The sequence below is a fragment of the Arvicanthis niloticus genome, chromosome 1 (assembly GCF_011762505.2).
Source record: "Arvicanthis niloticus isolate mArvNil1 chromosome 1, mArvNil1.pat.X, whole genome shotgun sequence".
Lineage (NCBI taxonomy): Eukaryota > Metazoa > Chordata > Mammalia > Rodentia > Muridae > Arvicanthis > Arvicanthis niloticus.
Genome location: NC_047658.1, coordinates 67,505,512 through 67,531,974, shown reverse-complemented (window position 1 = coordinate 67,531,974; position 26,463 = coordinate 67,505,512). Strand labels below are relative to the sequence as shown.

At 51.7% G+C, this 26,463-nt stretch overlaps 2 protein-coding genes and 1 long non-coding RNA gene across 8 annotated transcripts in view; 2 read left to right on the top strand and 1 right to left on the bottom strand.

Annotated features, from left to right (window-relative positions):
• Capn5 (calpain 5) overlaps positions 1-6,208 on the top strand; it is a 55,984-nt gene extending 49,776 nt beyond the window's left edge. For all 4 annotated transcript variants that reach the window (XM_034514782.2, XM_076938340.1, XM_034514791.2 and 1 more), the window contains 4 exons: positions 1,032-1,228; positions 1,890-2,005; positions 2,416-2,552; positions 3,669-6,208. In XM_034514782.2, coding sequence (XP_034370673.1) covers positions 1,032-1,228; positions 1,890-2,005; positions 2,416-2,552; positions 3,669-3,851 — 633 coding nt within the window. In that variant the 3' untranslated portion in view covers positions 3,852-6,208. The remainder of the gene's footprint in view (positions 1-1,031; positions 1,229-1,889; positions 2,006-2,415; positions 2,553-3,668) is intronic.
• Positions 6,209-8,293: 2,085 nt separating this feature from the next.
• The window catches only part of Myo7a (myosin VIIA), a 73,085-nt gene continuing 54,915 nt past the window's right edge, over positions 8,294-26,463 (top strand). For 2 of the 3 annotated variants that reach the window (XM_034518322.3, XM_034518313.2), the window contains exons 1-3: positions 16,229-16,368; positions 20,651-20,764; positions 25,049-25,201. In XM_034518322.3, coding sequence (XP_034374213.2) covers positions 16,255-16,368; positions 20,651-20,764; positions 25,049-25,201 — 381 coding nt within the window. In that variant the 5' untranslated portion in view covers positions 16,229-16,254. Of the gene's footprint in view, positions 8,521-9,963; positions 10,024-16,228; positions 16,369-20,650; positions 20,765-25,048; positions 25,202-26,463 lie in introns of those variants that run through there. The other variant, XM_076938305.1, reaches the window with a different exon arrangement.
• On the bottom strand, positions 15,468-22,773 carry LOC143443080 (uncharacterized). Its single transcript, XR_013111801.1, has 4 exons — positions 22,661-22,773; positions 16,921-17,028; positions 15,702-15,749; positions 15,468-15,588 (listed from the first exon to the last, which is right to left on the bottom strand). It is a non-coding gene; the product is annotated as an uncharacterized LOC143443080 (long non-coding RNA).

Below are 26,463 nucleotides of genomic sequence, written 5' to 3'. Positions count from 1 at the left end.
TTGCTGCCAAAACCTGACGATGTGAGTTCGATCCCTGGAACACAAGCCAAGGTGAAGGGGAGAATAAACCCCACAACGTTGCCCTCTGACCAATACCTGTGTGCTGTGGCACGTGTGCCCCCCCATCATACACACACATATATAAGAAATAGTTTTTTTTTTTTTTTTTTAAAGAACTTGTAGGGCCATTGGGATCACCAGGGGATTTCTCACCTACTTTTAAATTGTTTTTCTTGAGGTAAAGTCATAGACCACCTAATTGAGCAGTTAAAGTACATAACCTAGTGACATCACTAGATTATCGTCTTTGTGAAGAGATGGTCCACTCCAGTAAATCATTGTCATTTGATATGATGGAGCCTCTGGGGGGTCTCTGCAAAACACCATAGCCAGCATGATCCACGTGAGGCAGGGGGAACTTCAGTTCACTGTGACCCAGTAGCTGCTGTTGGTCCAAACTTCAGGAGTCTGGCACTGGGTGGTTCATTTTAGGCATCTTTAGGCACAGCACAGTTTGGGAAAAAAAAAGTTTTCTGGGTGATAAATCAACCCTGTGTGTACAATAGAGCTTAAGACATGGCTGCATGGGACACCCTCATAAGGACAGGCTCTATAGATGGCTGCATGAGGGCTGGAGAGATGGCTCAGCCGTTAAAGGCTGGGCTCACAACCAAAAATATAAGATTGACTGCTTAAGACATCTTAAGGGTCTGGGGGGAGGACCTAGTGTGGTCTCAGTCATACAGGTCACCAGTTTGTCAACCACCTCTACTCCCAGCCTTCACCCTGTGTGTTTAACATTCCTGGTTCCCTGGTCCGCATCTGTGAGCCCAAGGACCTCTGTGCTTTCCACACCCTCCTTCCCCTCAGCCCTAACCAAACACCAACCTAATCTTGTCCTTATAGATTTGTTAGTTCTGGATATTTTCTGTCCATGTATCCTACTGATCCTTTTGTGGTAGCCACTGGGAGACAGGATGGACTCTGGTGTGGGGCTGTTTTCGGCCCATCTCCTCCTTGTCTCCACACAGGTGGAAGAAAACCGTCAGTACCGTATGCACAGCCTACAGCACAAGGCCGCCAGCTCCATCTACATCAATTCACGCAGCGTTTTCTTGCGGACAGAGCTGCCCGAGGGCCGCTATGTTATCATCCCCACCACCTTCGAGCCAGGCCACACTGGCGAGTTCCTGCTCCGAGTCTTCACAGATGTTCCCTCCAACTGCCGGTGTGTGGGGGCTGGGGCTAGTGACCATGTACCCCATGCTGGGCCTGGAGGAATCCGCAGCCTGGCCTGTCTGTGTCTGCTCAAGGCAAGGCCGTTCTCAGGGATGGGCATCCATTGCTTCTCTCCTCTGTTTGCCTGCCCGGGTTCTCTTGGTTCCGACTAGGAACAGTGATTCATATGTGCACTTAACAATTTACAGAAAGGCTTGCTTTATTTACCATCTCACACCCCAAATGGGAAGCCTAACTACTCCATTTTAACATAGAGACCAGCTCTAGAAAGAGGATCTGGCACCGTGCTGTCAGTGGTAGTATGGACCAAGCCACCCACCCAACTGGATTTTCACATGGGTCTTACTGTTACTACCACCTGTCCCATGGAGACTGGCTTTATGGGGCAGTAGGCTGCTAAATCCATTTTGAGGATGTAAAATAGTATCTATAATGCCCAACAGAGGATGTGTCATGTGGGAAGTGCTAAGTGCTTTGGCGTCCTGAGAGGAGGAGGGTGGGACCCTGGAGGAGGTGGGCAGAGAGGCTGGAAGTCTGTGGTAGAGGGTGGTTGAGTTTGCCATGAGGTTTGATTAGCTCCTTATTTTAAACCCCATCTTCACATCTGTCTTTTTGCCACCCATCCGTCCCCTTACTCTGCCCTGTTTTAGGGAGCTACGCCTGGATGAGCCTCCTCGAACCTGTTGGAGCTCCCTCTGTGGCTACCCTCAGCAAGTGACCCAGGTCCATGTCCTGGGGGCTGCTGGCCTCAAGGACTCCCCAACAGGTGAGCTTCTCTGGAGATTACCTCAGGTTCTCTCTCCGTCAGTGCACACCTCAGCCTCCTGAGACCCCAGCACCTGCAGACACAGCCATCCAGTGGGTGATGTGAGCTTCTAGAGAGGTCCATCTCCTGCGTCCCTGGAGCCCCCATGTGGTAGGGCATCAGATAGCTGATGGGGGTTCAGAGACGGCGTCTTTAGATGGAGGAGGTGTCAAGATGAGAAACCTGTGTGCCACCCTGTACTCTTCCCTCGACCTGGCCCTAGAAAGTAGGGGACTAAGGTGGATCAGGCTCCTGTTTTCCCTTTCCCCTTTGTGACAAAGACCATGTTGGCATGTCACCTCCCAGATGCCTGTCCCATTAGGCTCTGCACCAGCCCCATCCTCACCCCAGCTCCCCAATCCTCCTTCCAGGAGCAAACTCATATGTGATCATCAAGTGTGAGGGCGAAAAGGTTCGCTCAGCCGTGCAGAGAGGGACCTCGACACCAGAGTACAACGTGAAAGGCATCTTCTATCGAAAGAAGCTGGCTCAGCCCATCACTGTGCAGGTGAGACATACTCATGGGCATATTCTGCCCCTCCCATAGCCTCCCACTCCGAGGGGTAGGGCCCGGGACAGAGGAGCCTTCGGTATGAGCCCAGGTGCTAGCTTCCGTTGTCTTGCCCCTCCTCTTGCTCCTCTGTAGGTGACTGATAATTAGTCAGTCTGGGTCTGAGATCCAGCAAGGTTGGTCTCCCAGCTGAGGCCAGTGGTCCTCTTTGCTGATCTGGCCCAAAGCCTTGGTCACTATTTTTCAGAGCTTCCACCGGTGGATCCACTTGAGGTGACACTGAGATCATGTGTGGCATGTAACTGTCTCCTAAGAGCCCTGGGGAGCCAATGTGAATGCCAGTGACCTTGGGCACAGCTCCTTTCTTTCAGTCCAACATGGCTGGAGTATGGTGACTCTGACTCATTACCAAGGAACCTTCTCTGTCCCCCGGGGCCAGAGCAGCCTCTCTCTGGACAAGAAACCATCTGTAAACAAATGCGTAGCACCCCGGGGGAGCTACTAGATTTTCCAAGTTTTCTTAACACTGGGTCCCAGTGGTTTAAACCACAGACTCAGAGCTGTTGAGTCCAGAAGGGTCATTAGGGGCAGGCAGTTCAGCGCAAATATTAAAATGAGGTGCTGAGTGCAGTGGCCGATGTTTTAATCTCAGGAGACAGAGGCAGACTAGATTCTGAGTTTGAGGCTAATCTATGCAGATCAGATCAGGCTGCTAGCAGGGGCTACGTAGTGAAACATTGTCAGAGAGAGAGAGAGAGAGAGAGAGAGAGACAGAGACAGAGACAGAGACAGAAAGAGAGAAAAGAGAAAAGAAAAAAGGGCCGGGGCAGAACTAGGTCAAGTTCAGGGTCCCTCCTCAGCCCACCCCTTGCTCCACCCAGGTCAACTTTACTAGAGCTAGTAGTGACGGATTGAGCTTTCTAAATGGTAGCATGCTTTTATGGGGAGCCTCTGGAAGAGGGCACCCCATCAGTCCAGGCCATGGGCTTTTCCCTGACTGGGCTTGCACCGAGCCAAAAGGCTTCTAGATCCAGCTGCCCTCACTCCCCTCCTGCCCTAGGCTATATTTCTGGCCTTAGATAAACCCCTCCTCCACCCTCTGTCTCCTCTCAGGTTTGGAATCACCGAGTCCTGAAGGATGAATTCCTGGGCCAGGTGCACCTGAAGACTGACCCGGATGACCTGCAGGACCTCCACACCCTCCATCTCCAGGACCGCAGTAGCCGGCAGCCCAGCGACTTGCCAGGCATTGTAGCTGTGCGAGTCCTCTGCAGTGCCTCTCTCACGGCTGTCTGAAGCCAGCCCGCCTGTCCGGCCCCACTAGTCCTCACCACACCTCGCATGTCCCCACCTGGCCTAGGACCAGCCTGGGAACCAGACACTGGGGCCCTTTACCCACTCTTCCACTAACCCACTGTGTGACCTGAGGAGAGCCCTGCCCCTCTCTGAGCCTCAGTGTTTGGAGGGCCCCAAATAATTCCCATCTTGTGGGAGAGTTTTCTTGCCTAAGATTTAAAGCAGCTCTCTCTACCCAATGGGCGCTGCTGTTAAGGGGCTATCTGTTGAAAACGTTTCCCCAGGCCCTGCTGTCTGCCGAGGAGTGCCAAGATGTCAATTGTTTACAGACAAACTGCCATGTCCCAAGCCCCTTCCCCAACCTTGTTTGCTATGGGGGAGGTTGTGTCCCTCCCCAGATCTTTGCTATGTAGCTTAGAGTGACCTTAAATTCCTGATCCTCCTGCCTCCACCTCCTCAGTGCCATACCGCTACACCAGTTTATGTGGTGCTGGGTATGGAACCCAGGGCTTTGTGCATGCCAGGCGAGCACTTACCAGCTTAGCTACATCCCCAATCTAACTACACCCCATTTTAAAACCATCTTGAAAGAACCCTTAACGGGCATATGCAGGAGACATCTGCTCATTGTCTAATGCCTGACCTCCATCCACTTAGTTATTCAATGTAGACTTGCCCAATAAGCCACCCTAGGCTTCCTGATTCTCAGGTCTTCTCCGGGGCAGATACCTTCCTGAGCAGCAGGCTCTGACTTCACTCTCACCCACTGAAAAGCTGTGATCATGCTGGTGAGAAAGTATGATTTCCCAACCTCTACTTGTGATGTTGGAAGGAGTGGCCTGGGCCAAACAGGTTGATGTAAGGCTACGGGAGACCCAAGGGGGAGACTCGTGCTGCCTCTGCTGAAAGACCCTAGGGTTTTCTTGGAAGAAAGGACTCTAGGGTGGATAGTGCCAGGCCCTCAGGGTTGGATCATCTGTTGGGTGTCACACATGGGGACTTCTCTCTTCTGACCAGAGGGCTCTCCACCAGCATCCCCAAAGAGCCAAGGAGGCCACCATGCTCTTACTGTCCAGACCAAAATGTTGCTCTCAATCCTCAACATTGGATAGCCTTAGCATTTTAAAAAATTTTTGGTGTAAGGGAGGTCTGCCCCCACAGTTGTCCTTTGCAGACTCGGTTTGTTGGTCTTCTGCTTTATCCTGACATTGAGCATGAGAGGCCATGGGTGCAGAGGGACCTTCTCGGAGGAATCTCAGAGGAGGATGGAGATGAGATGTTCATTCCTGGCTGCCATCTGCATTCCTGAGGAACTCTTGTTTAGTATCGGTGCTGTGGCTCACAGGTCCCCTCTGTGCCCTCCTTCAGTTTCCAGACCAGGCTTAGTAGATTTAAAAACAAAACAAAACAAAACAAAACAAAAAAAAAAAAAAACAATTGGGTCATCAGCAGCAATTGCTTTTGGAACGGTTACATTCTGTCTCTGGCCCAGGAGGACATAAGATGTGGTCCTCTTGCTGGAGGTGCTGGGTTCTGACTGCCATCTTGCTCCATGATGGCTCTTCTGGCCTGGAATCTGGTCCACAGGAAGGGCTAGGAGCTGAATTAAAGATAATAGCATTCCCTCCTGCACACTTGGGGCTTCCCTTCACTGACCTGGGTCTGGGGCTGTGCACTCCACCAGGAGCAAGTCACTTCAACCTCCCGTGCCTCGATTCCTTCCTCTGTAGCATGGGGCTGGCGACTCCTATTTGTGAGGACTCTCACAAGAATAAGAGCAAGGCCACACCACTTACGCTGTGTGCCAATCTGTCGTATACTCCGCACGTCACTTGATCACTTCACTTCTCAATGGCTATCGCAAACGAAGACTGCAGTCAGGAATGGGGGATGAGCACCTGCCTCACAATCCTGGGTCTCAGGGCCTGACATGTGGGTCTTAGCCATATCCCTCTGAGGCACAGGCAAACAAGGACCAAGTAGCAAATGTGTAGATGTGTCATCTGGCATCTAGCCACTGTCCCCCACCTCTAGCAGAACTGGGCCAGAAGCCCTCCTGTTCTCCCTTAAGCTAGGCCAGGCTGGCTCCTGGCTGTGAAGGAACCTCTGGTCCCCAGGAAGCCTTGACGACTGGACAGGTGAGGACAGAGTGGAGCAGGCATAGCAGTGGCTTTGTTCACCACTTGCACCCAGGAGGCCTTGTAGTGTTTCAGTTGCAGGTGATCAGCCCTGCGGTGTACACTACATGGACCACCAGGACCCAGCCTTCCCTCCTCCAGGCCACCATGACCTGGGGTCAAGGGAGAGAGGAACTCTGTTATCTTCTCAGAATAAATATTACTGCCACTCTAGAGGGATCTTTCTGTGTCTGTCTGTTTCATTTGTCCTGTACTCCCACACATACAAGAGTAAGGACAGAGGAACAATGAATAGCTGACTTCTGGTCAGAAGGATGAGCAAGGAATCACAGATAAAGCTGGCCTTGCTGGTTGCCTAGTGAGTCAGAGCCCACCTCTATGGAATCCTTCAGGTTCCCTATTGCCAGTCAGTGTGGGGCTGGCTTTGCAGAGCTCTGCACACCCCAGGCCTGGGGACATGGAAGCACAGTTCCTGCTCTAGAACAGCCTTCCAACAACTGAGGAAAACGTACAAATCATGTCTGATCGCAGCACTGTAGTCAGTGTGGAAGTCCCTAGGAGCTAACTCTCAGTCTCTCAGTTCAAGACCTGTGTCCTGTTGCAGTGGAGAGGAGACAGTTACATGCAGGCCACAGACAGGACACCAGAGCAAAGATGTTGGGAAGATGCAGGTAGCTAGAGCTAGGAATTCATGGGCAGAAGCTGGGTTCAAGTTGTCGAAAGCAAAATGGTTAGAATACAATGATAGATTGGGTTTGGAGGGGTGGGTGAAGTTGGTCTGAAGTAAGACCAGTTCTGCAGTGAGTGGTTTGGATGTGGTGCCCTTAAGAGGTTCAGGTGCTGGAAATCTATGACCCTTCTGGATGGTGCAGAAAGCAGGCAGAACCTGGAGAGGTAGGGTGGCGTATGAGGTGGCGAGGAAGGAATAAAAGTGCTTTCATAAGAGGAGAGATTGCTGTGGTAGTGAGCACTATGCTAGAACTTCGTTTTCTGCCTCCAAGATACTGAGACAAGATGGACATCTTTTACAGCCCGCGAACACACACACACACACACACACACACACACACACACACACACACCTCACCATCTCAGGTGGTTTGTCTTTTGGGATTTGGGTGACCTGCTTAGCCGAGTTTGGGTGCTGAGGGATTGTCTCCGTTATGGTTCTGAGACCATCTTCTCAGCCACCCAATGTCTTCCCAGCATGCACCTCGGCCCCAATGAAGCACACCTGCCCCCAACTCTCCCACCTTATCGATTGGGTTCTGGATGCTCCAACCTGCATATCTCACACTCTGTGTAGGCTCACGATACACCCCTGGTCCATAAGTATCAGCTCCATGCGTGAAGGCTGCACTGCGTGCAATTGGATCTTGGACCTTGGTTTCACTGTGACACACTGGTCTGAGGAAGTCGACCAGCTTTTCCTTAGTCTTGTAGCAGTTGGCTGCGCCCAGCAGGTGGCATCATTGCACCATTGATCTTTCCCGCCTCATACCACAGTAGATTCCACCACCACCAAAACCAGCCCCGCCTCCCCAGCCACACCCCCACACCCCTACCCCTGAAAAGCAGCTTCTCTTCGGAGATGTTGCAGCCGGCCAAGAGCGGGCAGAGAAAGGAGCCAGGTCTCAGGAGGAGATCCTCCAGCCTCCTTCCTCACCTACCATGATGAATATTTTGTGTCCTGTTCATTCCCACCCAGCCCCTTTTAAAAATCACACATTTAAATCACACACATTGGATGAGTCTTTGTCTTGTGTGAGGTGGCTTTGCAAAATGTCTGGATAATTAGGTAACAGCACACTCAAGACTCCTAGAACAGGCTGTGGGGACAGGTGGTAGAGCCTCGAAAGGGGTGGGGGATTACATCTTGGGGATTCCTAGTTTGAATGTGTGTCCAGGTATTGTCAAGCCTGCTCATCTCTATGGTCTCTAGTAGTGTCATGGAGGAGAGAAGCTGGGTGAGCAGGGGAGGCTACTGGGAGCTGAGACCCAGCAAAATCATGACCAAGGTGGGACAGAACAGGAGTCCCAACCATGCAGAGATAGCAAGTAGTAACACACAAGAGACCCTGAGGCCCAGATGGTTGACCCCAGGCCTGAGTCCCCCACTGGCTGTCAGTGCCTCCTATGGCTTCCATGCCTTGAATCCCTGCGGGTTAGCTTTACACAGCACCTTGGGCAGCCTCTGGACATTAATCCCAGCATAGCCCGCCCCTCATGCTGATGTCACCACATCCAGACCTTGGAGGCCCCCCAGGGCTCCGCCTCCTGGGAGAAGGCTTTGGAGGGAGAGGGCGGGTGGCAGTGCAGGCTGGACAGCTGCCCTGAACAGAAAGAAAGAGTGACCCAGGGAGACAAGAAACAGAGTAGCCCAAGGGAACCCAACAGCAACTTCAGAGCAAGACTCGAGCTGGGGCAAAGTATTTGCAGGCTCTAGCCTCAGCTTCCAGAGTCCTCCCTGACCTGTGACCCCTCGCCCCAGGCTGGAAGGTGGTGACTCAGAGGGCGTGGATAAGACCCAGGTAAGAATGGGCTGCCCTGGCTGGAACTTTTGGACTGGGGAGGAGTTACAGGTTGGGGCCTCCTCTGGAGCCCCTGTCCTACAGCCTTAGGTTCCAGAACTGGACTCCCCTGAACCTACAGGGGCCTTGCTACCATAACCATGGAAAGAAAATGTTCTGAGCTGTACACATGGAGGCTTATGCCCTGGATGAGGGAACAGCTGAAGAGCCCAGGGCCTGTGGAGTTGTTTTGGGGTTAGAGCTGGGTCAGGGGTATTCAGAGGCAGGGGGAAAGATGGGAGTGGAGGGTGGGGGTGAATGTGGGTGCCTCTCTTTCTTGGTCTTTTTGGTCAGCTCCCTGATTATTTCTCCTTGCACAAGTTGTTTTCCTCTCTGTGTGCCTTACGCTTCCTATCTGTGACCCGAGAACATGAAGGTCACCATCTGGGGTTACCGAGGGGTCAAGGTAAAATCAGACGTGGCCCTAGGAAAAAACTATAATTCTTTGTTCTCAATTTGAAAAGCAATGGTCTTACACACAGGCTGGCTCTTAGGTTTAGAACTGGAATGGAGAGGTAGAGCCTCATGCACTGGATGGAAGAGACCTGAGCTTTTCCATGGATCTTCAGCTCTACCCTCCAAGGTCCCAGTCTTTCCTGCAGTATTGTACCAGCATGAGTGAGGCAGGAGCCAGGCAGCCTCCTCAGTCGCCCGCTCTTCTGGCCACTGCTGATGCTCTTGCAAAACCCACGGTGTGTAGGTCTCCAGAAGGACCAGATGCTCATAGAGACCCAGGGCATGGGGGTCAGGGCTCAGGTGTCAGGTAGTGTCGTGGGCAGAGGATCAGATGTCACAGTGCCTCTGAATGGGCCCTTGTGAAAACTTAATGCTCACTCTGGAGGGCAGGCCAGGCAGGGATCGAGGGGCCTCACCCTTGGTGCAGCAAATCCATCTCCAGCCTATTTCTGGGCCTAGGTCTGTGCTGGATGAGGTAGAAGGTGAGGGCCACGGGTGTTAGACCATTCTTCCATGTGTCCCAAAACTCCTGGAGCAGCCCTGAACTGGTTGCAGAGCCCAAGTCTTACTTAGTCCTGAGTCTTCCCTGCCCTGCTGTGTGATCTTGGGTGAGAGATGGTCCTTCTCTGAGCTTTGGGCAGTCTCAGGACATTAGTCTCAGTCACAGCACAGCCCACCCCTCATGCTGATGTCTGGTCCAGGGCTAACTACACTACTTTCTACGAGCCCTTTGGGATGACAAGGGCTGACACAGGTGTAGCGCTTTGGGCAGTGGAGGTGGTGACAGTAACTGAGGCTCTGGTCACATAAACTGAGCCTTAATCAGAAGGATGGAAATCACGGAGGATTTCCATGAGGGAGGAGGAGTCTGGGGTTGGGGAGGAGTCTAGGCGGCCTTGCAGATCCAAGGTGCCTGGGCTCAGGGCGTGGCATGGTCTCTTCCCACAGAACTGTGTCTGGTCACTCCGGCAGGTGCTCTGACGTAGAACCATGGTTATTCTTCAGAAGGTGAGTGTGTCTCTTCTCTCGCAGACCTAGGGAGAGCCATGTTGGGTACCTCATCTCCCACCCTCCACGTTCTCCTCTCTATGTGCTTAGCCATGGAAATTGATTCCAGTTCTTCCTCTTGGCAAACTCCTACTTAGTCTTCAGAACCCTGTTGTGAATTCCCGCCCCCCCCCCCGCCCCTGTCACAGCAGCTTTTGTCACTGACGGGTGTCTCTGGGCAGGAGTGATGATTCATGCCCCTGAGTCCCAGGCATTCCAGACAGAGGAAGCACATGCAGAAGCCGCAGTGTGGAAGGTCTTTGGGGAAGCAGTTAGCAGTTAGTTTGCTTAGGGAGGACCTTGGGCAGAAGTGAGTCAGGGTGACAAGGCCCAAGCTGGAGGGAAGAGGCACAGGCACTGCTCATCAGCTGAGCCTGCCTTCCAGTTCCCCTGGTCCCCAGAGCCACTGTGGTCCCTGACCCTCAGCCCTTCCCCGTGACCAGCCTGAGACTAAAGAACTTCTTGGTTTCCAAAGTGTGAGGAATGTAGGAAATGTGCCAGATGGTCTGGGGACAGAGCCTTTGAGCTGAGAATTTGGGTGCTGTTGGGGCTCAGTCACCAGTTTCCTGTTGCCTCAGGCCATGAGAGGCCAATGGAGCAGCTTGGCTGGAAGTCTCAAGGCCATACAGGGCCCCTGTGTTAAAGGCAGGCTACTGATCTGGATCAGGAGAAATTTTAGGGGCTGAAAGCTTGCTCAGTGGCCCATCAGAGAAAACCAAAGCCAGGCTAAAAGGGGCTGATGGGTGGTGATTCACACAGACACACCCAGAAGGAGGATCTGGGGTCCCTATAGGCCTCAGGGGTGTTCCCCAGGGCCTCTGAAGCAGGCCTCTACCTGACTGGACTTCTCTTCCCCTGGACTGTTTGCTTTTGACTACCTCTGAATGGTGGCCAGCCTCGTTCTACAGGGGCTCTTTTGGGAGCAGATCTTTAAGTAAATGATGGCTCCACCCATTTTCAAGTGGGACATACCTTTCTGTTACATCTTTCATCCTCCGCAATGCCCTGGCCGTGGGTGCCGACCAGCTCTGCAGGCTCCATCTTGGACTTTGATGATGCTGGGAGGAACCTTGAGCTGACCATGCAGGTCCCTTCTGACCTTGGCTATGATCCCTGAACTGCTGATTCTGTTGCCTCACTTCTGCTTGTCTCACCCTCTGTTCCATCTCCTGACCTTCATCTCCCCCTCCTGCTGGCTACCTCCTTCCAGGCCTCAGTGTAGCCTCTTTTCTTTGGGAGCCTCTTTGCTCCTGTCACCCTGGAGACTGTGTCTCCTCTGACTTCCTGGACCCGCATAGAGCCCTAGAAACAAGGGCAGCTTCCTCCTGCTCCTCACCTTCTAGCTGGGAGCCAGCCCCTTGTGACGTGGGGTTCAGTGCCAAGTGATGCCCAGCTAAGAGCACATCATTTGAATGCAAGGGCTGAGCTGGGCTCCTGGCCCTTGGCTTTCCAGCTATGAAGCTATAGGCTAATTGCTACCACCACTTTGCAAAGGGCTGGTGGTAGCTCCTGCCTGTAGGAGGTTTGAGCGTATAATGTCCTGCTAATAAAATTGTTCAGCCTAGGCTTAACATAGAAGTCCACAGAGGTCAGCTGCCATATACCTTCTGAGAGTGGCGCTGTGACCTGTTCTTGTGCTTTATTTTCTTATTTTATTTAAGATGAGGAAGTCCCAGGAGACCTCAGAGGGTTGGATGGTTCTTTTTCCATGTGTAGCTTGCCCTCATGAGGGAATATGAATGGCAGGTCATTCATTCAGTTTCTCTCCTTCCTTCTACACCTCAGCCTTTCTGAACCACAGATTCAACTCATGCATCATCACTGCTCCCTTCAAATCTTCCTAACCCATGGTAGGGTGCCAGGCACAGAGGACACATGAGCGACAGTGGGCTAATTACACAAACTCCACTACTCCCAGAAAACCTTTTGCTTTGTGAAGGGTTCCAACTGGCCAAGAGTGGTCATCATCCTAAGTGATTCAGTGAAGCTGTGGGCTGGGAACTCAGTCTATTTCACATGCGTGAAGAAACTGAGGCTCAAGCAGTCACTGAAACATAATCTGGGCAGGCCTGGACATGATAGGAAATAAGGAGCTGATGGGGAGACAATTGTCAAGGAAAGGAGGCCTGGGGAGGGGCACAGGGCCTGGGGGAGGAGAGATCAGACTGTCCCTGGACGGCTTTGCAGGGTAGGGACGTTTTGCAGAGAGGCCTGTTACCAGTCTGGGCACACCCCTTGTCTTTATGGCTATACAAGTTAGACAAAATCCCTAAGGACTGTTAGGGTATCTGAGGCTCCCTCTTCCAGCCAGTTCTCATCCACCTGCCCCACTGAACCCCCGACTGAGGCCTAGTTCCATGCCAGACAGAACCCCGAGGATGCAGACTATTCCCTGTCTCTCAGGAGAAGTTTTTCAGACCAATTGAGTGTCATCTGGAAGCCAAAATGTGACCATAGATCCCAGGGGGACAGGACGATGACAGGAAGCCTGAGAGTCAGACTGAGGAATGATATGAGACTATAGCAAAAGTCCCTCCTCCTCAAGGTCTCCAGGATGATGTCCCCAACTGGCCAGGCCAGGTGACATTGGACAGGAGACTCCAGGCCTCTGCGGTGTACACACAGCTTCACTGAGGACCTTGACGAGGCTTTTTCGCTTCAGTCTGACATGACTTTCCTCTGTGTTCTTGAGGTAGGCCAGGGTAGGAACCATGTGAACTTGACCCAGATCTATAGGCAGAAGGTTTGAAGATAGCTCTGGGCTGCACGCTGGTTGGAGTGTGACTTAATACAATATAATGCCTTCTTTGTCCCTTGTTACAAGTCATGACTTTGAATCTGTTAGGCCTGATATGGATGTGAACACCCGGCTCTCTCTTGGTTACTGTTTGCCCGGAATGCTATCTGCACAAAGACCTTGGATCTAAAGTGAGTCTCGTGCAGGCATCCCTTGGTAGAATCCTGTGTTCTTATCCATTCTGTCAAGTTCTTCCTTTCAGTTGGTGCATATTTAACTACTGGTAAGGACTTGCTGAGACCAGCCTCCTTTATCCAAGGCTAGCCTCCAACTTGCCATATAGCCAAGAATGGCTTTGAACTTCTGATCCTACTGTTCCCCCCTCCCCAGTGCTGTGGTTAAAGGCAGCACCAGGACTGGTTTTATGTAGTGCTGGGGCTTCATGCGAGGCAAGCACTCAGCCAATTGAGCTGCATCCCTAGGCCCCTGCTAAGGCCTTCGCTGCTGAGCTATTTGTTCTCCAGTTCTTTCATTATTGATACTTTTGTGTTTAATTGATTTTTTTCCAATTTACCATTTTGATTCCTTTTTCAAATCCTCTTTTTTATGAGTCGTCGTCTTCTTCTTCTTCTTCTTCCTCTTCTTCCTCCTCTTCCTCCTCCCCCTCCTCCTCCTCTTCTTCCTCCTCCCCCTCCCCCTCCTCCTCCTATTCTTCTTCCTCCTCCTCTTCCTCCTCTTCTTCTTCCTCTTCTTCCTCTTCTTCCTCTTCTTCCTCCTCTTCCTCTTCTTCCTCTTCCTCCTCCTTCCCCCTTCTCTCTCTCTCTCTCTCTCTCTCTCTCTCTCTCTCTCTCTCTCTCTCTAACTAAGGGCAGGAGAGATGGCTTGGCAGTTAAGAGTACTTGCTGCTCTCGCAGAGGCCTGAGATTCAGGTCCTAGCACCTATGTCAGGTAGCTAGCTCACAGCAATAGGAGCTAGCTCCAGAGAATCCAACCTGTGCACTCACAGGCCTGGGATATGCTCACCCAGACAACACAAACACATACACATAAATAAAAACAAAGTCTTAAAAATAAACATTGTTTAAAATTTTTAAATGTTTTTTTCTTTATGGGTTTCTCTTAGGCTTATAACTAAGATCTTAAATATATACAAACAAAATATATTATATATATAATATAATATATATATAATATATATATAATATAATATATATATATAATATATATATATATAAATATATATAAACAAAAACCAAAATGACTTCCGTGGTATATAAGAGACGTGCACCTCTAAAGATCCACGACACTTTCCGTTTTCACAGCTTATATCTTTACACACTGTGCACCAAACATGTTAATACAGAGTTAGCACTACTCTTTGCATTTCCAGTCACAGAGAGGAAAGGGAGGATTACACACCAAAGTACAATACTGCTCTGTAGACCAAGCTAGCCTTAAACTTACAGAGATCCACCTGCCTCTCAAGTGCTGGGATTAAAGGAGTGTACCACCACTGCCTGGCTTTTAAATTAAGCCCTCCATGGTTTTGGAAGAGGAATCAGCTGTACACATAAGTAAAGATTCTTAGCATACAAGGAGTCGCCTCTCTCTTGCAGCTTCTGACTCTCTGTCTCACAAGTGGACCTATTTTTCTAGTGTCACCTGCGGAGACAACCTCCCAGCACCCTGCTGGGCCTCTCTGGGAGTGGGGGCTCTCTCCAGCCACCAGATCCATTGTCTGCCCTTTCCCAGTCGTCTCTCCTTTGCATCTCCTTGTGCGACCCCTCTGTCTAGAACCTTTCCCCTTGCAGAGGCCTAAGACCTAAGAGTCTGTGGCTTATTTGCAGTCACCAAACACACAGGATTTGTTCACAGCACCATGGACCCACAACCCCTCTTCAGTGTTCCTGCCCTGCCGCAGGCAGATGAGGAAACAAATGCCCCAGGTAAAGGAGTTTGCCCAAAGAACACTGCTTAAGGCCAAGTAGAATTTAATCTGAACAGTCTGGTTCCGGAATCCACAGAGCTGATAGGAAGGGAGCATTGACCCTTATCTGGTGGTTCTTCCTTATCTGTATCTTGTCCCACCAGGCTGAGAACTCAAGGACATAGTGTGTTAATAGGACCCTCTGTGTCCTGCTCCACCCTTGGTTTTGTATGGACAGTTGGAAAATGCCCAGAGTCCACATCGGCTCCTCCCCTTCAGTCTGGATTTCTTGGGCAGGCAGGCAGGGGGAAGGACCCTTATGAGAGCAGGGTCCCTGAGTGTGGAAAGGGTTGGTGGATGCAGGACGGTGCCCGGAGTAGGATGCTGAGGTCCTGGGTCCCTGAGGTTCAGCCTGGGTTGTGTGGGTAGAAGGAGGTGCTGGCCTGGCCTGACAGCCCTGAGCTGCCTGAGCTGCCGGTGCCTTCTGAGTGTCCTCCTGGTTCTCCCATTCTTCCCAGCCCCTGCTCCCTGCTGGTGCTTTCTAAGGAAACAGTCAGGTTTCTAGGGTTCCAGACCAGGAGGGTTGTGTAAAATGGATAAGAGAAGACAAAAGAGAGAAGAGGTTGAAAGAGAGGAGGGCAGACAAGAAGACAAGCTGGGAGGGTGGAGCAGGAGACTGGAGAGCATCATGGATGGACAGTGGCCTCTGGCTCAGGGCTCTGCATCATCTGGAGCCTGGTACCTCATCTTGTTTGGATACCAGGACACAGGAATGCTGCCAAGCTCCTACCAGGTAAGCCTAAGCCGTCTTGGTGGCTGGAGGTCCTGGGGAATCCAGGGAAGCTCTGAGATAGGAGACCACCTGTAATTGACCCCAGGGTTTTGGGGAGGAGGACCAGACAAGCTCTTCAGGGTTCAGTTCCCCTGAAGATGCCTCCCTGAGAGATTATTTATTTATTTATTTATTTATTTTACCTGCTTTTACCAGCCCTCTGTGCTATCCCTCTGGAACAACACAAAGATCTGCGAAGGAAGGGGGAGGGCAGACAATGGAATTGGTGGCTTAAGAGAGGCCCCGGATTTTATTTTATTTTATTTTATTTTATTTTATTTTGTCTTATTTACTGGCTTCCACTCCCCAGCGGTGGCCTTGGAACCACCATTCTCTGGAGTCCTAAAACTTTTCTAAGTTTACTTATGCTTCACAATAGTTGTCGGGTTTTTCCTCCTGTAGAAAACAGACCGATTTTCTCCAATACTGCAGCTAAAATGAGATTCCTGGAGCTCTTTTCCTGGCTGCGGTTTCTGAGAAGCAACCTGGGAATCCGGGGGTGTCAAGGTCCCTCACTGGGAGGGGTCGCATCGCACCAGTGCCCCTTCCTCTCCAGGCCCACGGGCGTCACCTAAGCTGCGGTTGCCATGGGCCTCTGGCAGATGGCTGGGTTTAGGGTTCCCAAGCGGGTGGCGCGCGGGATTAGGTGAATTAGGAGCTCGCGTCGCGTCGTGAGGCCACCAGACCTACCGCACCATGGAGTCCCCCGGAAGCCCTTCTGACCCAGGCGAGGCGCCCGCCCCGCCGCCTGGCAAGTGGGCTCTGGTGCGAAACTTGAACCAAACGCTCAAGACCTTTGCAGTCCTGCCGGTGAGCCCCGGGGGCCGGGCCGGGAGGGGAAGGCTCACCAGCTTGAGTCTCAATTCCCCAGGCAGTCAGTAGCCAAGTGGGATGCAGGAGCTAGAAGTACACGGGAGACTGCAGCCCTAGGATGCTGCATGGGGACTAGGGACTTTGGTGTGAACTTGGCTGAAGGCACACCTCCCAGGGTCTGGAGGTTTTTGCCATCAGAAAACCCAGGGATGCCATGGGGGAGGGGCAGACTAGCTGAACCAGGTTAAGAATAGAATTCTCAGCTTTTACTGGTGTCCAGCAACCCGAGGTACATAATGAGGCATCCTAGAGTGCCCCCCCTCTCAACAAAGGCTAGTAATTTGCCACCTTTCCCGCTTCTAGATGCCTATACCAATACATAGGTCACCTGCCCACCGATTAAATGGTCCACCATGGGTAGAAAAATTAGTGAGGGGCCATGTTCTAATTGAGGCTCCTGTCGATCCACAGAGACCTAAGACCTGTCCCAGAGTGGGGAAGAGACAGGAGGGGTCCAGGACTATGGATTGTTACTGATGTGATACTGACCTCAAGCTTAGAATTAGGGCAGACAGCAGGCACGGGTGGCATTTTTCTGGGCCTCTGGTTTTCGGATACACTGACTCCTTCCCTTCCAAGATCGCCGAAGAGTGAGGTCTGGAAAGATTGAGTGTTAGGCCCGAGTCACACAGGACCTGGGGCAGAACTGAAATTGGAACACACATCTCTAGGCTACTGTGTTCACTGTGGCTAAATGCTAGCTAGCAGCTGGGATTGGGAGTATGCTTGAGACTAGTAAGGAAGTCCCTGTGGCTGGGTCTGCGTAGCAGGTGGGGGCCGGGCCTGGAAGAGACTGATCCTGGATTCACTTGACAATGGGAAAGCGGTGAGCTGGCCCAAGTTCCATAGCCTCCACCAAGGCATTTACCATGTCTCAAATGGGATCATCACTGCAAAGTGAGGTCCCTAGAGAGGTGCCTTTGAGGGCATATATTTGGTCAGTATGGTGACCTGGGTCTAGCCACAGAAAGTGGGTTGTGACTTGGAGCCCTTCATGGCTTCCTTCTTTCTTAGCATCTGCCAGCCTCGCCAATGAGCAGTCTGATGCGAGAATGTACCAAGTTCCCTTTTCTTCTTGGGTCTTACTTTCTTCACCTATAAAACAGTATTTTTGTGTCCTACCTGCCTTGGGATACAGGGGCCTTTTCTGCCCAGAGCATCGTCCACCTCCTGGGAACAGCCTGAAGCTAGAACAGTCTAGTCATTTCTATTTGTTGTGCGTTATGAGTGCCTTGGTTTCCCTCTCTGGGCTTCTCTTTCTGGCTCACACAAGGTATCTTAATTCGGTTATCTTATGTTCTTTCAGTGGGATGAATCATCCTTGTGTGCCAGGCTCTGTGCTAGGCCAGGAGACATGGGTGAGTCAGGGACCTGGCTCTCAGCTGCTCTCAGTCTAGGTTTGCAGCTTGTCTTTAGGGCTGGGAATCATTCAGCCAAGAGCCCCAGCCTGTCTTGCACAGGGATAAACCTCTGGAATGTGGGGATAGAGCCCTGGGCTTGGGGTTTCTCAGGTTCTGGCTGGGTGACAGCAAGGCTGTTTTAACCTCTGAGAAACGGGACTCTCCACACAGGGTGTATCATGCAGCCTAATACAACAGTTTATTTCAGAGGAACGTCTAAAGTTCTGGAAGGTTCTGGGACTTCCACAGAGCAGTCATCTGGCACCTGGGCCAGCAGGCAGAAATCATTTCTATTTCTCCTTTCCCTCCCCTCTCCTCCCCTCTCCTCCCCTCTCCTCCCCTCCCCTTTCTTTCTGCCTGACTTTCTCCTTTGTGGCGGTGGAGACAGAGTCTATCTATAGCCTTGTGTCCTGGGCAAGTTTTCTTCCTCTGAACCACACACACCACTCTTTGAAGCTTCTGCTCTGTGCTCACTCTCTATCCAGACTGCCTCACTCTGCGGTCCCTCACACACAGTCGCATGACCTCCTATGTGCTCACACCACACACATGCTCACATCCACTCACACTCCCCTGCCTTCTCTCTCACTGAGGTCTTTTCTGAGCCAGGCTGGGCCTGGGTGAGAGGCTGGGCTGGTCCTGCCCTAAGTGTGGTGCTGGGCTGTGAGATCTGCAGAGGACTCCATTAATCACACAGCTCCAGAGGGGAGGTGTCAGAGTGAAACCCCAGGGACTGGGGGTGTATTTTGGGTAAGGGGGGTAAGAACTTGTCTAGAATGTACAAAATTCTGTGTTCAATCCCAGCTTTGTAAACCAGGTATTGCACAACATGCCTGTAATCTCAACTCTCTAATGGAAGAGAGGTCATCCTTGGCCAAATTTGTGACCAGCCTGAGCTACATGAAACAGTGTCTCAAGAAAGAAGGTGGTAATTGTGCCATCTTCTGGGTGTGGGTGGCTTCATATCCTACTTAGGAGAAAACCCAACCCCTGTGTGTGGTTCACAGGGCCCTGTGGACCTGATACTGGTTCCTGATGACCCACCTCAGGGCAGCCTGGCTTTTCCTCCTGGGATGCACCTCCTCATCTGTTCCTGTTTCATCTGCAGAGGATGGGCAGCCCGCACATAGATCTCTCACAGAGTGCAAAATCAATGCTCCTTAGCAGGGCTGGGGAAACTGAGGCCAGGGAAAGTCACTGCTATGTGGCTGTGCGAGTACACACAGGGGACCTAGGTGCTGGAGGTGTCTGTCAAGCAGTTGTGAGGGTTAAGTTGGAAGCAGAATGGAGGCTCAGACTCCCAGTGGATGCTCGGTGAGTATGAACTCTCCATCCTCTGGGCCTGATCATTTTTCTTACTTGTCTGGGGTCAAGCAGGACCCGGGACTGACTAGCTTGTCTCTGGCATGCACTAACTCCCACTCACATGAGCAAGCCAGGGCCCACTGTAGTTCTGATGGGAGAGGGAGGCTGAAAGAGTTATATGCCCAAGCCCTCCCCCTTACTGGGGGTGGCAAGGAAACTGAGGTTCAGGGGCCAGTGAGCGGGGCTTGGACCCAGGTTCCTGACTCCAGACCTTGAGCTCTTCCCACTATGCCATGCCCATGGCTCTGTAATGAGCCAGTTTACCAGGCTATTACGTTTCCAACCACACTATATGCTTATAAAGATGCCGAGTTCTCCCACACTCCAGGAAGGCTTGGGAACCCCTCCCCAAAGAACACTTTTTTTTTAATTAATAAGATTGGGATACAAGCAGATATCTTATTTCAAGGCTACTAAGGAGCTCTGTGTCCTGGACCCTATGCCCTCTGTCCTCTCCATAACTGTCTCCTGAATGTTCCCTCCTGCCTCAGGGCCTTTGCTCATGCCCTTTCTGCTGTCCTTTCCCTGCCTGGCTGCTTTTTACCCTTCAGATCTCAGCACAGAGGTTTCCTCCACTGTGTGGTTCACTGGCTGCCAACTTGGAGTGTCATTCTCCTGCTGTTGCCTGTCACCTCGTGTTTCTCTCTTCTGCTCTGCTCACCTGGGTCCACAGGGATCCTGGGAAGAGCTTTGGTCGGTTGTTATCATTCTAATTTCTTCAGCTAGAACGGAAATTCTATAATGGTCTCTGCTCCTTCTAAATGAAGCAGGACTTTGTATTCAGTAGGTGCCCAATACATGTTTCTTGAATAAATCAGGATGGAATGGAGTTGTTCTCAGTCCAGCTCTCTGAACGTGGGTTTAATTCAAGTTAAGTGGCAGGCTTTGTACCAGATGCTGCAGAGAACAATGAAAATGCCCCTCCCCCACTCCCTTCAAGATCTGGGCTCTTCTCACAAACAGGAGTTGATACAGGCTTGTATGCAGGCTCAGCAGAGGGCACAGGGCCCACAGGAACCCATTGCTAGGGAGATGTGAAAGAGCCTTCAATGTCCGACACAGCCTGGTGGTCCTTGTGTGTCCCTTTAGGGGAGAAAGGATGTGATTTGGTGTGCCTGCCTTAGTCTCTAGTCTGTCAGGTGCCTGTGTGTTTAGAAGCCATGTTCTGCATAGCCTCAGGTGGGCCGGGGCTGAGGTTACCCTTCCATGCTGTCGGCTTCCTCTTCTTTTGAGCCTCAGCTCACTCACCTGAAGGTGAGGGGACCTGGCTTACAGAAGAGGCATTGATGACATTGCATGAGCCCCAGCCTAGGGCTGGCTGCCACGAGGCTCCCAGAAAGCAAGGGTTCCCCCAACCCCTCTCTTCTGGCTCAGATTCCAAGCCTTGGTGGTAGTGGGGGAGAGATCCATTGAGTGTGCTCTCCAGGCTCAGCTTCAGAATCTCCTGCCTACAGGGGGACTATGTGTGGATGGACCTGAAGTCGGGCCAGGAGTTCGATGTGCCCATCGGGGCCGTGGTGAAGCTCTGCGACTCTGGGCAGATCCAGGTGGTGGATGATGAAGGCAACGTGAGTAACCACCTTTCCTCCAATCCTACCTGGGAAGGCTACAGTGACAGGTGTCCAGAGTAGGAAGTGACCAGGAAGTGTCCAACCACACACACACACACACACACACACACACACACACACACTGCCTGTCATGAACACAACCCTTCCTCCTCTGCTCCTGCAAGAGCCACTCCCTTCTGCTTCCTGTTTGCACATTTTCAACACCTTCAGGCCATCCTGGGACAAAGGGGTGAAGGCTGTGCAGGCTATGTTGGGGAAGCTCTTTGGCATGGATCAGTAGAGCTTTGGCGTCAGGCTCCTTCCTTTCAGGCCTGGGCTTCCTCTTTAATGAGACTCCCATGTGTGCCTGCACATGTTGATGCCTCAGTACAGTTGGTGTCCATCTAGGCCTACTGGGCTTAGCCCTACTGGCTTGTGGAATTCATCATCCACACAGCTCTCGGGGAATCAGTCTCATGGAAAGAGGCCCAGAAGTGCAAGCCTGGTAGATCATGATGATGCAGCCTTGAAGAGAGGGGCAAAGATTATAAAGGAACGGGGTGTGCCACTAGGGAGGCAGGTGGCCTATGTGAGGGCCTGGAGGGGAGCCATGGGGACTCAGAGCATACGTTCGCAGCATGCGTATGTGCCTTTGCATGGGTTGTATGTGCACGTGCATGAGTGTGCATATGTGTATGCATGTGTGCACATGTGTGCCTCTGTTCGGACTCACATGGGTATGCCCTGGCGACACAATGTACTGCAGAGCACAGGCATGTGTATAGTGGAGACATAAAAGACGTAGGAAGCTTCTATTTGCTATAATCGGGATTGTGTCCAATTCTGTGCCTGGCTCTAGGGACAGCCTAGCTTGGATTCCTGCCTTAGTCTCCTGGTCCAGAGAAAGCCAAGATGGAATAAAGTCCAGGTCCCTTTGGGACAAGGGGAGGCAGGCACAGGAGCTGTGGTCCTAGGGGAGGGAATTACAGGGCCACCCCCCAGAACTCTTGACCTAACTTCTGTCTGGATTCTCAAGGCATCTGTGAAAGTCAGGGCAGACAATAGCTGTGACCCCATAGGGTGACTGTGAGCCACAAAGTTCACAGCCAATGGTACTGGGATTAGGATTTAGGCTTGCTACTCCTGCATGTATTCCTGCATCTCAGCTCCAGGGTCAGGTTGTAGGAGAGAGACTTGGTCCTGGGCTTGAGGCCAGAGTGCCCTTCCCTTCCTTCCGAGGCTCCAGCTCTCCCTCCGTGCAGGGAAGCCACTATGCAGCTGAATCATGGAGAGCTCCTGTAGGGCGGGCTGGCAGCTGACAGGTTGGTGAAGCTCCCCAGCTCTAAGGATGGGGACCAGGGACACTACCTGAGGGTAGAGTTTCACCTGGATCAGGTTGCATGTCAGATGGTATCCTGTAACTCTGTGTCACTGGATCCTGAAGGTCCCCTCCCATCCTGCACACCCCTCCACCAAAGCCGTAAGAGTAGAGACTGCTGGGGGTGGGGGTGGGGTGGGGGGCCGGCGAGACTGGCTAGGGACAGAGGATGTGGACAATTAGGGAAGCTGAGACCTTGGGACCCTCTTTCCTATTTCCTTCTTCAATACCAGGCCATCGTCCTCCACCTTTGTCCTCTCACTGACACAGTGGCCTGAGAGTAGGGACCTGGGCAGTCACATCTGCTTCAGCAGAGCTCAACAGTGTTCAGAGAGGCTCTCTGGAGAGCACTGCAGGAACGAGGAAGCTCTGGCCTTCCTGCCTTTGCAAAGTGTATTCCTGTGCCTGCCAGGAGACCCCACCTCCCTCCACAGAACACCTGTTCCCCTTCCCAGACAGTTCTCAGATGTGCCCCCAGTCTTCAGAATTGTCTGTGGTGTTTCTATGTGCCCTGCTGTCTCTCCCTCTCTTCCTACCTTCTTTTCTCTGTCTTTCTTCCATGTCTCTGCCCTTTTCTGTCTCTGTCAGTCTTCAGACACTTCCTGTCTTTTTCTCTGCCTGTTACTCTGTCCGTCAGAACCAATGCTCCACTACTAGGCTTGTTACACTTTGGCCTCTGCTGTGGGCTGTGGACCTTGACCAGAGCGCTGCTGCCCTCAGCAGGGTGTCCTCCCACATAGGAGGGGGAGCTGTTCGGCTGCACTTCTTAACCTGGCCAGTCATTTTATGTTAAGTCTGCCTGCCACTGTGAATCCTGGTCTCACTTCTCCGTGTGTGTCATGAAGAGAACACTCGTGGCCTTTATAACCTGGTGGCTCAGGGTGTCCAACCCATACCTGGCTGAGTGTATCCCAGGCCTCAGTGACCTGCACACCTGACAGGATTCTCCAGAGGAGATAACTTTCCCCTCCCCCTCTCCAGGAAGGAAGCACTATTGTCTTTATTGTTTGTGGATGAGGCCCTAGAGCCCCAAGAAGGTGATGTGAGGAGCCAGGAAGGTGGTGTAAGCTGCTTGACCTCTGTCCTGTCTCCCCACCCCCCCTCCATAGAGTTCACCAGCCAGGCTTTGAAAGACACTCTGGAGGAGCTGGATTCCCATTGAAACTGTCCCTGCCAACTCCTTACACACCACGCCCACACTGTCTGGGAAGGGCTGTTTTTGCTGGTCCCTCAGCCTGGCCTTCTCTCCTTACTTCTTACAGAAACTTTCTCTTCATTAAGGTCTCAGCTCAAATGCTCCCTCCTTGGAGAGATGGTACTCAGTATCTGCCCAAAGTAGCTCTGTTGAACTCTCTAACTGACCTATTTTGGAAGGAATTATGGATCAGAGGGTGGGGCCAAGGACAGTAGAAAGCTCCCCAGAGGCCCTGTCCTCTGGTCCCAGGCAGGGGCCAGGGACAGGCAAAGGGAATTTTCCAAATGGATCAGCCTTTCTCAGAGTGTTTGGGAGACAGGAATGTTCCACACAGCACTGAAAGTGTAGACAGGTCTTTGACGTCACTGCTGGGCCCCTTGCATTGGGAATGGCTGGGGGAGGGCCTGGATTGGATTAAGTTTTCCTGCGGGAGTGCCATGGAATGCTGGGTAAGGTGGAGCAGGGCTCTGGCTGGCCCTGCCCTGGCCCTTCTGAGCAGGTAGGTGAGCTACCTCTTCACCCCGAGAGGCAGGGGCTGAGCTAAGGCCAGAGGAGAGGAAAGGTGTGGACCAGTTTGTGGCTGTTGTGGTGGCAGCCATTAGAGAGTGGGATGGCCAAAGTCATGTGACCAGATCTGTCAGGAGCAGCCTGGGACTGAAGCTAGATTCCTGCTAGAGACTCCTGTTGGAGCTGGTGATATCTAAGAACAGCTGGAGGAAATACAAGTGTGCAGGGTCTGACGGGTGTGTTACAACTATTAACAAACCTATGGGCTCCGGTGGAAGCAGAGAGGTTCCCTCCGCAGAAACTATGTTTCTTTCTGGCTCAAGGAGAGCGAAAGTGAGTGTGGGTGGGCTAGGGCCATACCTGGGACCTCAGGTTGGAGTCTGGTGATGCGAAAAGGCTCTTGATCGCAGCCATCCCAGGAAACGGAGGCTCTGTTCTCCAGAGGGAAGAATTTAAGAACTTCCTAGATGCCCTTGTCTGCCATCTGGTGGCTGCAGGGACTTTTACAGGAAAGAGGAAAACGACACACTTGTGCCCAATCGTGTGTGTGTGTGTGTGTGTGTGTGTGTGTGTGTGTGTGTGTGTGTGTGTGTTGTGTGTAACTATTGCAGTTCCCACCTCAGCTCACAGGTCCAGAAAGTCTCCCTTCCCCAGCTCCGTATTGTTTACCAGCCAGGCCTGTGAAGGACACTCTGGGGCCAGATGGCCATTGCTACTGTCCCTGGCTATCCCTCACATGTCACACCCACACAGCCTGGGAAGGGTTGTTTTTCCTGGCCCCTGGCCTGGCCTTCTCTCTTCACTTCTTACAGAAACTTTCTCTTCCTTCAGGTCTCTTCTGGAAAGCTATCTCCCTGGAGAGATGGATTAGCACCTACCCGCAGTAGCTCTGTAGAAGTCTCTGAACTTATTATTATTATTTTTTAATGTATTTGTTTACTGAGGCCTGGATTTGAAGCCAAGCCTTTTAAGCCAAGCCAAGCTGTGCTTTCTCTCTATCTTTCTAAGTGACTGGGGGACCTGAGCCCCTTAATGATAACCACTGGTGGTTGCAAAGTCTTTGTCTTGCTCCCCCTATATGTCTGTGGAGGGGAGCTGCCTTGATGGGCAGAGACCAGTAAAATCTCCAGACTCAAACCAGTCAGAGCCAATCACAGGCTCATCCTCTGCCTACCCTGGGCCCAGAAGCAGCAGCTGACATAAAGGGCTATGTTCCCTGCAGGAACACTGGATTTCCCCTCAAAATGCCACGCACATCAAGCCGATGCACCCCACATCAGTGCATGGCGTGGAGGACATGATCCGCCTGGGGGATCTCAACGAGGCAGGCATTCTTCGAAACCTTCTCATTCGCTACCAGGACCACCTCATCTACGTGAGTACCACCCATGGCTACCCCTGTGCTACACCCAGAGGTCCAGACTCCTGGGACTTCACCAGCTCTGCACTGGGGTGCTCCATCTGAGAGCACCTCCCCTCCGTGGATCCAGGCTCTGGGCTCTCTAGAACTAAGTCTGGGGCAGGAGCTCTTATACTGCAGGTTTATTGGCCTCATAGCCTTGGAAACTAGAGGCAGGGTTGCTCGGGGGCAGGCTTAGCATTTTACCAGTTAGGGAGCCGGGGACTGAAGCCTTAAGACCAGTGGAGGCAAGCTAAGAAGCATGTGTCCTTAGGAAGGAAAAAGGACCACAGACTCATTAGAACCAGCCAGCTTATCGGAGTCTTAGTGGAATGCAGAAAACTGCTTCCGCTGAGAAACAAATAAATTTGGTCTCACCCAGCTAGGACATCAGGGGTAAAGGCAGCTTATCCAAGGCAGGACACATGCCCTGGAGACCCTTAGCAAATTGATACTCCAAAGGTTTCATCAAACCCAAAGCCTTTTACGATTATTGAGGGAGCCAAAGGCTTTTGTTTATTTGGGTCATAAGATGATATTTATGGTATTAGAAATTAAAACAGAATGCTTAAGATGTTTATTCATTAAAAATGGCAGGCTAGGACTATCTGGAAAGTGATGTGGCCAGACCTCATATCTGGAGCTGCAAAGACTTGCAAATATGCAAAGACAGGAATCTTGTTGGCATTGCCCTCCTGATGAAAAGGACCTTGTTTTGAGTATTCTTTTAAAAATGAACTATTTATTGTATGTGCTCAGATGTGTGTGTGCTAGAACCACCACAGGTGGAGGAACAACTTTGGGGACGCTTTCTCTCCTTCCACTGTGTTTTGAGGCAGGGTTTTTCTTGTCATTGTCCTGCATGCTTTAGCCTAGTTGGCTTGAGAGCTTCCAGCCAACTCTCCTGTAGGAGTGCTGGGACTTCAGATGCGTGTTCCTGCATCAAAGTTTTTACACAGGTTCTGGGACTCTGGCTAGCAGGCCTACACAGTAAGAGCCTTAACCTCTGGAACAGTCTCGCTGGCCCTTTTTGGTTCAGTTTTAACCAGATGTGTGTACTATAAATTGTAGATTTCCTTCTGACTGAAAGACTGTGTGTACTCAGACGGTATGCATGTGTGTACATGTATGTGTACATGTATATGTGTACACACTGATAGACATGTGTTTGATCGTGAGTACTTATGTATACACTCAGCTATGGGACCAAGCACACATATGTGGACATATGTGGACAT